The following is a 14,309-nucleotide window of genomic DNA, read 5'->3' as shown; positions in this document are numbered from 1 at the left end:
AAGCGCTCCGATGAATATATAGAGTACACGTTAAATAAGAGCATCTTCTTTGCATGCCATCAAGCATCTTTCAAGCAAGGAAAAATCGTTCAGCCAGTTGAATGGACTCTAAGAAGCCAATGCTATTTCCATTTTGATGACGTTGAAAATGGCAACTGCTTGAGACCATGGAGCACATATAGCATCACTTTATATGAGCAAAGTCTTAGCATTCCTTCGTTTTAGGCGGCGGCGAAACGATAAACACATTTGAGATGAAATGCTTGTCAGTAATCTGTGCTTGCCGGCACTTGAGTAAATAAAATATTTGAGAGCCGCGGTTGATAACCCTGCAAAGGCGGGGTAAAAATGTTTATCTTTTGCCGCGCACAATGCCAGCCGGGAGTCGCCCTTATCGGCACGGCCACTTACGACAGGTCAAGGTTCTTGAGGGCCGCAGCCGGCCGAGGCATCATGGAGCGCTTGAGCTCCGACACGTCCGTGTTGCGTAGAGTGAGGCTCTCCAGGTTGACCAGCGCCGCCAACCATAGGTCGTCGACATATCCGACTTGGGCTGAGTCGACGATGACGTGACGCAGACTGCCGGGCAGCAGCCCGATGTCTCGCGTCAGGTTCAGCCTGCCAGGTGCCTCGAAGATCGCCAGCGCACGCAGGCTCTGCAAGTCTGAGAGGATGGCCCACGAGGCCGGCAGGCTGCTGCGGCCACTGAAGGTGACGTTCTCAACGGAGGCCCTCAGGCCCGCGAAAGGGTTGTCGTCCTCCGCGTACTCGAACGAATCCACAGTGACATTGATCAGCTCCAGCGAGGTGGCACTGACGTCGGCGAACGCCCCGGGGGGCAGCCGTTCCAGGTGGCTGTCTCGAAGCACGAATGAGAGAGTGGGCCGCGACAGTGGCCGCTGGATGAAGTGCTCGAAGTCAACCGGGCTGCCGAAGTCGGAGCAGCTTACCGACGCTGTCGTGTTGCGGCTCGAGATGTGGCAGGACGGCGAACCGAACGCTGCGCCCAGAAGGAGCCAAGCGGCGGTCGTCGGTGCGAGCGCTCCGCGTGACATGCTGGTGCCAGACTGTCTGAGACTGCCGGCGTCCGAGCCAACGCTGAAAGCGCCGATAAGATTGCCCCCTCTTACCCTCTTCTGGCCGCAAAATCCGTGCAACAACGGCGCGTCTCGCGTTTCTGCCACCGAACACCGTCGCCGGCTATTGCGCTGGTGGGCGTCACGGAGACGCAGGTGCAACGTTGCGCGCGTAAGCACAAGCACGATTGGGGTACTTTTCCGCGCCGGCCGTGGACTGGCATTGCCTTTGGTATGCCGCCTCTTCATCGCCCAGAATTTCATGGGCAAGACATTCTGAAGAGGTCGTTATGGGTCATGTTACTGGCTAAGTGCGCATTTCTCTGTGTTCTCTCATTTGAGTGCGTAGTTTTTTTTATTTATCTGGCTACCCAGGCGCACGGACGTTCAAGCGCTGTTTGCACGTGGAAGTTTCTTCCTTGCGGGATAATATATATATAGCTTTTTTTTTTATTCAGATAAGTTGATAGGGCTGTTCTGGAGCACGCTTTGAGCTTGACGTCGAGAGTTTGATAGAAGCTGCTCCGGTCGGCGTGGTGGAACGTAAAATAAAATGGTGGCAGCCGGAACGTCATTTAATTTCTATTATGTCATTCTTTCGTCTTCTCATTCTTTGTCATAATTTGAATTCCTGGGAGATAATGAAGACAAGTGCAAGCGACAAATCTTTCCGTGCTTATAGAGCTTCGTCTGTATTGGGGCAGCCTCGTTTGCTCTAAGCGGGAAAGCAGGCTCTTGCAAAACAGCGTCAACACTGCGTTCGCGCCATGCTGTGTCTCCTCGCTCTCCCACAAACCGCTCGCTACACGTGACAAGCTGTGACGCACCACGCGCGATACCGAGCTGGCACGCAACGTTCCCGGGAAAACACGAGAAGGACGAAAGCGACGCGCTTGAGTTTCCAAGATAGCAGCCGACGCCGGGCAGATAGGCGGCTATGCAGCTGCTTTCTTCGTGGCAACGACGGGCGTTGCTATCGCAGAGTTCGTAAGGAGTATTCCTACCGGATGAGCTCGGCCTCGTTTTCTCGTGTTCGCGAGGCGAGCGTTTCTTCGCGGAAAGCGCATTTTGTTGTGCAGTGTCCAGCGAATAATTGCCACTATTCTCCCAACGTTGCGAAATGGGACGTCAACCGCGAGTTTCACGAAGGTCCTTCCGTGTCCTCGGGGCATTGCTATCTGAGGGGCGCTTTTGTTTCGCCGCTTCGGTTCGAACGCGATGAAGCAGAGGCGTCCTTCGGCTGGACCGGTTTGCGGCAATCGGCTGGCGTCGGGCGATGGCGTCGCCCCTACCACTCGCGGCGCTGTGCCTGTTTCTGGGCCGGCTGGGAAGCCTGTGGGCAGCTTCCTGCCAGGACACGGACTACCTGGGCGCCTGCACGGCCAACTGCGAGAGCTACAAGTTCTTCATCTGCAGCAACGTGTACAGGGTGAGCGACTACTATCACTACGTGCAGCAGGCGCTGCGCTACCCGAATCTCTGGCTCGTGCTCAAGGACAGCCGACTAGACTACTACCCGACGGGCACGTTCGCCGACGGCAACGTGACAGTACTCGAGTTCCGCAATGCGCGGATCAACAGCTTTACGCAGTTCGAGACGGGCCCTAACCCCTTCTTGGGCGCCGAGCAGACCCTCGAGACGATTGTTTTCCGCGAAGACAGCAGCCTGCCAGACAGCTGGGGTCTGCTGACGAGACTCTCCAAGCTGTCCAAGGTCGAGTTTCGGGATATGGCGCACCTGGAGTTGACGAGCGACTTCAACCAGCTGCCGTCCAGCGTGCAGAGGGTCTACATCTACAACTCGAGCATTGGTTACGTGCACCCGCGCTGGCTTTCCGAGCAGACGGCGCTCACGCTGGTCATCGTCAGGGACACCAATCTCAACAAGTTTCTGCGCTCTATGCTACCCCGCCCAGCTCCGTTCCTCAAGGAGTTGGATCTTGAGTATGTATACATTGCCGCAAGCAGACGTTGAAAGCGCTAGCCATGTTTTTGGGTGCGGCAAACGCCATATTTTCCGCCCAGTGTGAATTTCACTTCAGCGATCCGAACAGTCTTTCAGGAGCGCTCCTGCTTGTGAATTATGCTGCTTAAGAATAGGAGTGTGCCAAGTACCGATCTCTGTGGTACACCAGATAGCACGTTAGCAATCGGTGAATTAGTGTTATTAGCATGTACAAATTGCCAATTGTTAAGAAGAAAAAATTTACATCATTTAAAGACGTTAGGATCGAGATTACAATGGCTCAATTTATGTACCAGTAATTTATGGCATACTTTATCAAAGTCTTTGGAAAAACAAACATTCGGTCAGTGCAAGATGAGTTGTCAAGTATGCAGTATAGCTTATCAGTAAAAGCAAGTAATTGAGTTTCACATGAGTATGTTTGACGAAAACTATTTTGCGCAGGCGTGAAAAAAGAATTCTCGTCGAGAAAGGTAACGGCCCTCTTTAATATGATATGTTCTTGTAATTTTCAGCATGTGCTAGTGAGCGAAATGGGACTAAAGCTTCGAATGAAGTGTTTACCACCGGACATGTGAAGTGGAACCACCTTCCCAATTTTCAAGTCGTTAGGAAGGCTTCCTGTGTCGAGTGACTTGAAAAAGTTTGGTTAGTATAATTGGTTTGATCATAAAAGGAACTATAAGCACAAGTATCTTTTAGGAATTTTGCGCTAATCGCACCGGAACCAGGTGAAAAATAATTTTTTAAAGAATTTTTCTACACCAGGTGGATCGACAGTTATTGGTGGCATTGTCGGGAACCGGTGGTGCGGTATGAAAGGAAGATCAACGCTTGAAATGGAGGAAAAGCTTTCAACGAATATGTCTTTCAGCATGGAAGCACAAAGGTCATTGGGGATAAGTTTACCGGAGGCGTCTTGTAGTCTAATTAATGCGTCGTTCGCAGGGTGTATAACGCGCAAAAACTTTTTAACACTCGTTTTCAAAGTAGTTGGTAATGTGGAAGACAAAGTTATACCTTGTAAGTTCAATCGCGTTGACGCAAGCGCCGGAAGATGACTTGTACTTCGCCCATCGCGTGTTAGATGGTGAAAGCTTCGCGCGGTAGTATAAACTTTTTTTTTGTTACATAATCGTCTGATGTGACAGTTGTGCCAAGGTGCTTGCGGATTAGAGGTGACGATGAGCATAGGTATATACTTATCAGTTAGTTCGTGAACCTTCATTTTGAATGGTAGCCAGTTTTCCTCGACAGTGCAGCAGTCAGAGTTTGCAATAAAGTAATCAACAAATGTGCCCTGTTCATTGTTGATAGCGGCAAAGTTGACGCGTTTGTAACCAAGAATGTTTTTTTTTTTATTTCGTCCACTTTTGGACGTGGTATATTAGTGCAAAAATTGAGCAGAACGTAATCACTCATGCCTGGCAGATATGTCAGTAGCTAACTCTGGATTAGTTGCTGGAATTAGATCAAGAGTATTGGAAGCGTTATTTAGCGTCGTAGTAGCTTTTGTAACTAACCCTTTTAGCGAAAATATGGCGCATAGTTCTAAGAATTCTTTAGCTTGATACGAAGGGGGAGATGAAAAAGGCGGCTGAGCAGTCCATAAAATAGTTGGAAAATTAAAGACTCCAAGTAGAAAAAGCGGTGATGAAGGAAATCGTGCGCAAACAATATTTATAGCATCGGGAAGTTCGTTAGTGAATGTTGACGAATAAGAAGGAGATCGGTAACAGACGCCAATAAACCAATTTAGGATGAGCTATCACTATTGACGCAAATATTGGTTCTAATTCGCTGAAGACTTGGATACATGAAGATGGAATGTCTTTAAGAATGGCAGGTAAAGCACCGCCGCCGCGTTTAGCGGTTCTATCGGAAAGGTACACCGAGTAGCAATGAGCGTTGTGGAGGATTTCGGAATCTGACGCATGCGTTGGGAGCCATGTTTCCGTTAGCGCTATAATGTCAGCTGAGCATGTGTCGATGGCAGAAGATAAAGAAGTATGCTTGTTAAGTAGGCTCCTGACGTTAGTACAAAAACTGATATCGACGATGAAAACTGTCCACTAGCCCTCGCGATTCATTTCGGTCCAGCGGAAGGTCCAGCTATGGAATCAAATCCAGACGATTCGCCACGTGCCGCGATTTCTTGAACAGTGTCCGTGGTATGGTTATACATGAAGCATTTTATATTGATGTGTAGCTTGTTATATCGTATCTTAAAAGAGCGAGGGCCAGCGTCATTATTTCCGAATTCAAAAAGTTTTTTCCGTGCCTGGCACGTAGCCGGTGGGGAAACTTCACTGATAGTGATGTTCTCCGTTTTAAATTGGTTACGAACGGTTAATATCTTGTCTTTCACTTTAGTGTCAGAAAATTAAGCCATGATTGGTCTGCACTTCTCATTTGAAAAAAAAACGCCCAGACGATGTGCACATTGAATTGAACTCGAGGGGCGTACTTCGACAGCCTTTATCACTGCTTCCAGGAGTTTAGATTCAGTATCTGCCCAAGTCTCTTCCGCATCGGGTATACCCCTAAATATTAAATTTTCATGTCGCAATCTCTCTTCTGCTTCATCAAGGCAAGACTGCAGCAAATCATTTCGAATACGTTGGTCTTCTACACAATTCTTTAAAGCTGAAAGCTCTGAATCCATGTAGTCTAATTTCTTTGCCTTTTCCTCGAGTTCATCAAGCCTCTTGTGCATGCCAGCTAACTTTGATTTAATGTTCTTGTGACTACTCCCAATGTCTTTTATATCAGCCCCTAATTCGGCCTTATCTTTCGAACTTTGCAGCGTACGAGAATGTACATCCTTAAGTAGCTGAAACATAACATTCATTTGTTCAGACTGATTTTCCGGCAGCTTGTCTTGTCAAGGGAAGTCTCGGAGCGTGTCATCGGACCCGGATTTGATTCAATGTCGGCAGAGGGCAAAAGCAGGAAAATCATTGAAAAACATTCAGAAGCAACATCAAAGCACACACGTGGGCACGGGAACAGAAGTAAACAGTGATCGTCGCATTTCCTAGCGTGCAAATAATAGTCCGTAGAAACCTGCACGGTGAACAAACGAAGCATTGGGGGGCATGCCGATGTCACTGTTCGCGTGCCCACTGAAGGAATCTGGTGGGGAGGGGGGGAGGGCGATGCCATCGTCGATGACGCTGGATGGGTGTGGACGAGCGATTCGATGAGCAGAAAAGCCTGGCCGGGTAAAAAGCTGAAGTTTTCGGTGAACTGAAGCCCAGAACTTGCAACCACCGTACCAGAGAAAAACATCGAGTCAGTGCCTGCAGCCGGCGAAGTCGATATGGCGAGCGCCAGCACGGCCTTCACGAAGGCATTGCCGATGTCACTGTTCTCATGCCCACTCGCAGTGCAGTGTGGCAGGCTGTCGAGGACGACAATAATTCTTATACAATGCAAACCCGTAAGGCCTTGCTGAGCGCACGTAAAAACTTGTTGAGGGGTGGGGGCTGTCTGGATTAGTCAGTCGGGATGCTTGGCGCTTGTGCCACTTTGCTATGATTCTGACGGCGCAATGTGGCCTGTGTTAGTGCGTAGTTCGTTGGGCACCAGACTTCTGCAGGCTCCTCACCTCTATGCTTACAGTGAAGAAGTAGATGAGAGGTCTTGATCCTTCAGACAACTGAATCCCTGAACTATAAAGAGATCCCAGTGGACAGTAATTCTTGGTTTTGGTTTCACCTGCATTTTCTAAGCTCCAGGCGCGCGCTGGGTGCAAGGATAATTAGTGTGTCGAGAATAGACATGTGTAGGCACGTCGAATCAGACGCAGTTATTACCGCATGAAGTTCAGCGCACAAAGAAATGGTCATAGAGAAACAGAGTGGCCTGATCATGTTTCATGCTGTGCATAAGAGTAAACACTCTCAACGTATACTGGGTACTTGTTCTGATTATTGCATCGCACGTAAGCGGCGGCAATTTTGGGCGCAGTTTTAAAGCAGGATCCTCAGAATTCCAGAAGGAATGAGCAATCTATAAAATCATGAGTTCATGTGAACCCTGGCTTTTTTCATCAAAAACAACAGAAATATTCATAACGACCTTTACCACGCGGAAGATAAATGCACTTGGTCAGCGCTGAGAGAACGATTGCACAAAAAAGTTTTACTTCGAAATGTGCTCAACGAAACACGCATACCTGCATTGGAGCGCAAAGAGCATGAAAGACTCCTGTGTACTTTCAGTTCATTCGTTTTGCACTCGACTTGTAGTCATTCAGGTAATTAATTGTTCAATATATATTACACCAATAGACAACTCTTGTTTGCACAAGGATATGGAAGCTGAGTTATTGTCCTAAAAACTGTACTTTAAATTATGCCGCTCTTTGTGTTCAAAAACTTTATATCAAAATTATGAAACTAAAACGTGAATGAAATATCCGTTGCGTGCTTCCAACTTTTAGCTCTGTGCTGCATAACAGCCATAGTACAGAACTTTATTGTAATTCCTGAGAGGGAGGAAAATTAGAGCCTCCACTGTGCTGAAACGTGGCCATGTATGTGTGTTGCTTGTATTGCCACGAGTACAATCGTCCACACACTTTCCTAGAGAGCTCGAATGGCAAATGCCGCTGCTTGCTGGATCGATATAGCTTTGAAAGGCAAGGTAAGTAAAGCACGATCTATGAGAATGCATGCATGATGAGGCCTTGTTTCGAGATAGGACACTCGTGAACGACTCCCCGGTGCTCCGTTCGAGCACTCTAGTCAGGTGTGCGGACAATATGTGCTTGAAAGAGAATTAATTCCAGTTGGATTACTTCATTTTGCGCTTCGTCTCTTTTTTTCGGACCCTTCAGTCAAAAGGAGCCCACACTGATGCTTACCTTTTTGAGCGATATGACTGACCGTACTCGCTATATACTGCACAACATTATAGAAAAGTAGCTAAGACCTTCTTACGGATCTACATCTTTTTCCATGGCTTCTAGGCCTGCAATTAAGTTGGCCGTTACATTGGACGTTTTTGTTTTTCGTTGCCTGATTTCGGAAGGTAAGATATGAAAAACCCACCAGTAGAAGCATATAAAACAAACATCAGTGCAGATGGTTTCAAAGTAAATATTTTTGCGGTTTGATCCCGGCCGCGGTGGTCGAATTTCGATGGGGGCGAAATTCTAGAGGCTCGTGTACTGTGCGATGTCAGTGCACGTTAAAGAACCCCAGGTGGTGGAAATTTCCGGAGCCCTTCACTACGACGTCTCTCATAGCCTGAGTTGCTTTGGGACGTTAAACCCCTATAAACTAAACCAACCACTTTTGCGGTTGACTTATTCAGCCAGAAATGCTTTCAGCCAAACAGTAAATTAATCTCGATGAGCGCAGACTATAGCGTGGCATAAAAATTGCCTCAAAGTAGCCTTCGAAACACCAAGAGATTATGTAGATAGTGAGACAACAACGTTTGCAGGCCACTTATTCTCATTCCTCACGGTGGACTTGAAGAAGGTATGTTTAAGGGCAACTGCGCTGGTTTTTCAACACGGTGTGTCGGTGACCACATTCTCTGACACCAAAAAAAAATTCCAAAACATGAAGTAAAGCGAATTTAGGATATCAAAACCACAAATCCTCGCCGAAACTCGGCTGTATATCTCTTTGTAACCTAGCAATGACGTCATAAGCACTAGTCAAAATACTGGGGCATGCACGTTGAACGGTCAAAATGAAGACTGCGGACAATTGCTCCGTTTGTAGATTTGACGGAATACTAGCTGAAGAATCCTTGCTCCGGAAGCAGAGAACGGCCGTCAGGTTCCTAAAAAACGCAGTTCAGAAGAGTGGCGGATTGGGCTAGTTGGTGCACGTTTATCATTTTTCGCAAGCGCTAAAGGAACAGAGACAAAGAAGGAACAGATAGGAGGAGCGCTTGTCCTGTATGTTCCTTCTTTGTCCGTGTTCTATTAGGGCTTGCGCAATATGAAAAATAAAAAGCAGTACTGTCAGTACTGCATCAAATGTGGTTACGAAAAAAAACAGCCTCCGACGTCGATTAACCCAGACGACACACCTGCTGGCCTTATTGGGAATGACTAGAGGAAGAATTGAGCTGGCATGACCAGTTAATTTTAGAGAACCTGCCATATTATGAGCGAATGCCACAACTCCACTTTCACACAATGATCTTCTAGTCACGTTCGGAGTTGTGAAAAACGCGCTTGTGATCGATCAAATTAGTTTTTGTGGTGACTTGCTGTACACGGCACGCATGTCAAAAGAAGGGCCTGGTTTTGAACATTTTTGTTTACTACTTTTTCTGAAAAAGAACATTTCACTCTTCGAGCTGTCAGGCAGTTCACTCGATTCTGCTCATTCCAGGAACATAGTTTCGTACAGGACTACAGAAGAATCTCAGTTTTCAGCACACTATTTGGCACTCGCTAAACAGCAGCAGGTATATTTAGTTTTACTTTTTTTTGTGCTGGAAGCCTGACATCATGATCTGAAATATCTATCATCCATTTACGTAAATTCATTCAGCTCGTGCAGAACTTAGCTTTTCTGAGACATCGCCGCCTTGCACGTCTAGAACAGTGATCATTTTCCATATGTATCTAGTAAGGCACGCAGGCGTTTCGGCTGCGCCTGTTGACTTAGGCACGAAAGCACTACTTCCACATATGTTTCCGAAGACCCCGTCCTGCGCTGAACACAACACAGTGTCGACAGATCGCACTATCCGCGCGCGATGTGTTACAGCAGACCGGTATGCTTTTAAGCCATAAAAAACGATGAAAAGGATAGACTATGCTGGTGAGCCTTATTGCCAAATATCTTACGTCGATTTTCCATCGAACAACGATAATACACAACAATCAATCGATCAACGTCTATTGATAGTGCCTAGAACAGGCTTTGGGCCAGTGAACTTTCGGAGGAGGAAAAAAAATGCTAGAGAAATACAATGCCAGTGAAATACGTATACATGCTTTACAATACAAATAATGAACAGGAGAAATACCTGATTCTCGTTACACTAGACAATAAGAGTATAACATCGAAGATCACAATTTTATGGTAAGAAACTTAAGAGAAAAGGATGATAGCTATATAGAAATAAAAAAAAACGGAGCATATGACCGAAACAAAAAATGAGACACAGAATACAGGATGTTTCAGGGACGCCCATCACTAAATTTGGAAAAGGCTTTTTCAGTACAGAGGCTTTTTGCGGCATAGTATTACCAGTGTTGGCGGATCTCAGAAAGGAGGCGAATCTTGTTAACTAGTAAAGTGGTTAACTAAATACTATCACTTTCCATCTGTTAGAAACAGGTGCTTGACTGCAGTTAGAGATTATAAGCTGAAGTTTTTTGACAGCCATATCAGTTTATGTAGTTTCGAAAATGCAATTACCTTCGCCGCTGTGGCTCAACAAATTTGAGCCATTTCTCATGTCATTCGAAAACAGTGCTGCTGCCGGGAGTGCAAAGCGATGACCATCAAATCTCATCACTCCGTGGTGCATCTACTATGTGGTATTCTCTGCCCCGCCCCCACGGGCGGTCACAGCCGCGTCAACACTGGCTATGATTTCCGGGATACACACACATGCATTCACTAAAGACAGCCCGACATTAGAGAATCCCGCACAGCACAGTACGCTCCCCGCACCAAAGCAGAACGATCTCTTAACAGACGCTTCCATGAACATGGCAGCTTTGCGTGGCGACCATTCATGCGGCTCTTCCACAGGCTAAACAGGCCCATGAGCGCAAAAAAATCACATGGAACATAAGAGCCTTCCAGTGTAGGAAAAAATCTCAAAACATAGGGTGTTATCTCAAAGTCCTTTTTGAGAGTCCGTTGAAAATGTCCCAAAAGAATAGGGCATCACGACAAAGCACAGAACAATGATCAATAGTATCTGGCTGCGGGCATAGCCGGCAGTTCACTGACGATAGCTGAAACATTCCTTCACAACGGAGCCAAATTTTCACCGGTAAGGTCAACATGTGATGTTTGAAAAAGAATGCCTTTTGCGGCTCATTGAACACAAATCCGATACACCCGCTTGAACACACTGATGTCTAGGAAGGCGAGGTAAGGTTGTCAACATATTGGGGCAGAAAATAACGTCTCGGACAGAACTTTTGTCCCTGCTTTCTGGAGAGACTGTACAGGTGCTCTAAAGAAAAACGCGCACTCAGAAAACGGAAGGTATCGGCAACTTTAAGAAAGCCACACAAAGGTGCCTCACGTCTAGGACCGTGGGCGCAAGCAGAATAGGCAAACAAGCACTCCTTAAGCACAGCTGCGAGGAAGGGATGGGTTACCTTTTTAACAAGGAAAAACAAGCTAAAGGACGAAAAAGTGCTTAAACCTGCTCTACCAGACTCCAGACCGAGAAAAATATTGTCTCTACACAGGCGAAGTGCAACATAAAAATATCCCAAAACTCTTGTGCAATGCCTGTAGATTTTCCTTTGCACAGTGGAGCACTTGCGTTACGAAGATGACCTTCGAAGCCGAGAAGATATTGCGTACTTGTGCTAGTGTAAACAGACAGCTCCCATTCGATTTCAGCCTGTGGTTTTCAACTGAGGGACGAGATTTAGGAATCCCAGTGAGGCTCACTACTGTAATACTGATGTAGGAGAGTGCCCAACCACTGCACATCCTCGAAGCCTTCGAAAAGGTTTTGTTTCGTACCCCAGTGACCTAAGAAATCCCTTTTAATTTATAACGCAAAACTGCTGTTTTATTTAAAACTCGATCACACTGCTTTTATCAGCACAGAAAAGGGTCACATGATCAGCATAAGCCAAAATTTTTATCTCGCATTGCGATAACAAGAAGTCACGTATCTGAGTTTCATGATACCAAGGATTAGGGGCTCAGTATAGCAACAGAACAACAAAGGAGAGAGCAAGCAGCCCTGTCGACGCGGTGTTGAAATCTAATAGATTTGGCAAGCTTTTGATCAAAGATCAGTCTTGCAGTAGACACTTTATGACGTATTTCTGTGCCTTTAAGCAAGACATCACCAAAGTTCACGCTTAGCAAGACTGTAAATTTGACCACTAACCTTATCAAGAGGTTTTGTCAGGTCAGTCTCAATAAGCGCCACTTCATCATGATCATCATTCCGACTACGCCCACTGCAGCACAAAGGCCTCTCCAATATCTATCCAATTACCGCAGTACTGTGACAGCTGCGCCCGCCCTATCCCCACGATCTTCTTAATCTCAACCGCCCACCTAACTCCCTGCTGTCCCCTCTTACGCTTGCGTCCTCTTGAAATCCAGCCCATCACTCGTAAAGAACATCGGTTATCTTGGCTTCGTATTAGTTATCCTGCCAAAGTCCATTTCTTCCTCTTGATGTCGACTAGGATGCCATTAACCCGGCTTTGTTCCCTGACCAACTCTGGCCTCTTCTCGTCCCTTAAAGTTACATCTATAATTTTTTTTTTACATAGCTCTCTGCGCTGTCCTTAACATGAACCCTTTTCCATAGCCTGCACGTTTCTTCCCCAATGGTGAGTGTCGGTAAGATACCGCTGTTGTACACTTTTCTCTTCAGGGATCTTGGTAAACTGCCATTCACGATCTGAGAGAACCTCTCATATGCGCTCCACCCTGTTCTTATTCTTCTAGTTATTTCACAACGTGCCCTAAGTACACATATTCCCTTGCCACTTCCGGCACCTCGCTACCAATTGTAAACCGCGGTTCCTTTGGAGACTGCTGAACATTACTTCGGTGTTTGCATATTAATTTTTAGACCCACAGTACTGCTGCGCCTGTCTAACTTATTGATCATGCTTAGCAGTGCGTCTCCTGAGTGACTTGGCAAAGCAATGTCATCAGCGAATCGCAGATTACTAACGCCTTCTCCATTAACTCTTGTGTCCAACTGCTTCCAATCCAGGCCTCTAAGCACTTCTTGTAAACAGGTTGTGAATAGCACTGGCGAGATCGTACCTCCCTCCCTGACACCCTTTCTTTTTGAAATTTCGCTCCTAGCTTTATCGAGGACTAGGGTAGTTGTGCACCCGCTATATATAACCTCCAGTATTTTTGCATAAGACTTTTCTGCAACCTGGTTCCGCAACAACAAGTGTGTGAGCGTGGCATCAGTGGCATTGTCAGCTAAAGAGCTCTCCTATCTAGAACGATGGAAACCAGCGAAAGGCTGACTCATCAATCTTTTTTGTTTTTCGTTTCGAGTTGTGGCTCATGTATTTATACGTAGTGACAGCAAGAAATAAACAGTTGATAGCGCTCGTGTCGTTCCGTGTCTCTCCTTTGTGTCCTGTTTTGTTACGCGCTGCTCTATTTTCATGGATCACCAACTCGCCCAACAAGCAACACTTCTTGTTTGTAAAATTCCTTTTTCCTGCGGACAAGCCTACATTTACCAGACGGGCCGTTGTATTAACACGCGCCTAACTGAGCATGCTAATTAATACCTTGGAGACTAATAAATCTACGAATCAAGTCAAACATGTTAAACTGCAATCTTGCTTCCGTACTTTTCATCATAGTGATGTATTGTACAGTCACCCAACAAAGTTAAACACAGAGATTATGGAAGCTTCTTATATGAAGAAAAAAAACTAGATAGTGCGTTACAAGCCCGACTGTATGCCTGCATGACAGTGAAGTTCGTTTCCTCGGTTCCACGTAGCTACACGTGTGTTAAAACTGGTTTCGCTCTGGTTAATCCTAGCTGAATTGCGAAAGCTTCGTTTCCTCGGCATGTCGTCTACGTAACGTCTCATTCCGACGCTCTCGAGAACTGAAGCCGGTCTCTTCCCCAGTTCAAGAGTCCTCCGGGACGTGGCAGGACTTCATTTAGCCGCATCTTCGTTACGACGCTTCTCGAGTAGTGCGGCGCGCTCTTCTGGCGTCTCTTGAGCGCGTTCTCTTCCTCCCTTCGTTCTGTCTTATGTGTGTATATATATATATATATATATATATATATATATATATATATATATATATATATATATATATATATATATATATATATATAATCAGACAAGGTAAGAGAAATGAGGGGCTCGTTTGACAAACATATGAAGGAAGCCAACAGTCACCGAAACCAAGGTGCACAGGGTAATGTTTCTATGGTTCCCTTTATTTTTTATTAATGCATCGATTAACCTTCAGATTAAAAGAAACTAACTCGAAAGCAGCAGAAAAAACAAGCATGCCGCCGGTGGGATCCGAATCCACGCGATATTCGGAGGTGGAGGTGTATATATATATATATAT

General features: G+C 46.1%; 2 protein-coding genes across 5 annotated transcripts in view; one reads left to right on the top strand and one right to left on the bottom strand.

The window, feature by feature from the left end:
* Positions 1-1,435, bottom strand: part of LOC144094166 (uncharacterized) — a 144,452-nt gene extending 143,017 nt beyond the window's left edge. Inside the window, exon 1 of one of the 4 annotated variants that reach the window (XR_013306461.1) lies at positions 412-1,385. Coding sequence is in view for 3 of the 4 variants with exons in the window: in XM_077628081.1 (XP_077484207.1) it covers positions 412-1,340 (929 nt within the window). In the remaining variant the exon portion in view is untranslated. Of the gene's footprint in view, positions 1-411 lie in introns of all 4 variants that reach the window. The other 3 variants (XM_077628081.1, XM_077628083.1, XM_077628082.1) reach the window with 3 other exon arrangements.
* Positions 1,436-1,987: 552 nt separating this feature from the next.
* The window catches only part of LOC144094167 (toll-like receptor 2), a 44,477-nt gene continuing 32,155 nt past the window's right edge, over positions 1,988-14,309 (top strand). Inside the window, exon 1 of the mRNA XM_077628084.1 lies at positions 1,988-3,020. Within this exon, the coding sequence (XP_077484210.1) occupies positions 2,353-3,020 (668 nt within the window). The 5' untranslated portion in view covers positions 1,988-2,352. The remainder of the gene's footprint in view (positions 3,021-14,309) is intronic.

Source organism: Amblyomma americanum, chromosome 6 (genome assembly GCF_052857255.1).
Source record: "Amblyomma americanum isolate KBUSLIRL-KWMA chromosome 6, ASM5285725v1, whole genome shotgun sequence".
NCBI classification, from domain to species: Eukaryota; Metazoa; Arthropoda; class Arachnida; order Ixodida; family Ixodidae; genus Amblyomma; species Amblyomma americanum.
This window is presented reverse-complemented; position numbering and strand designations above follow the sequence as displayed.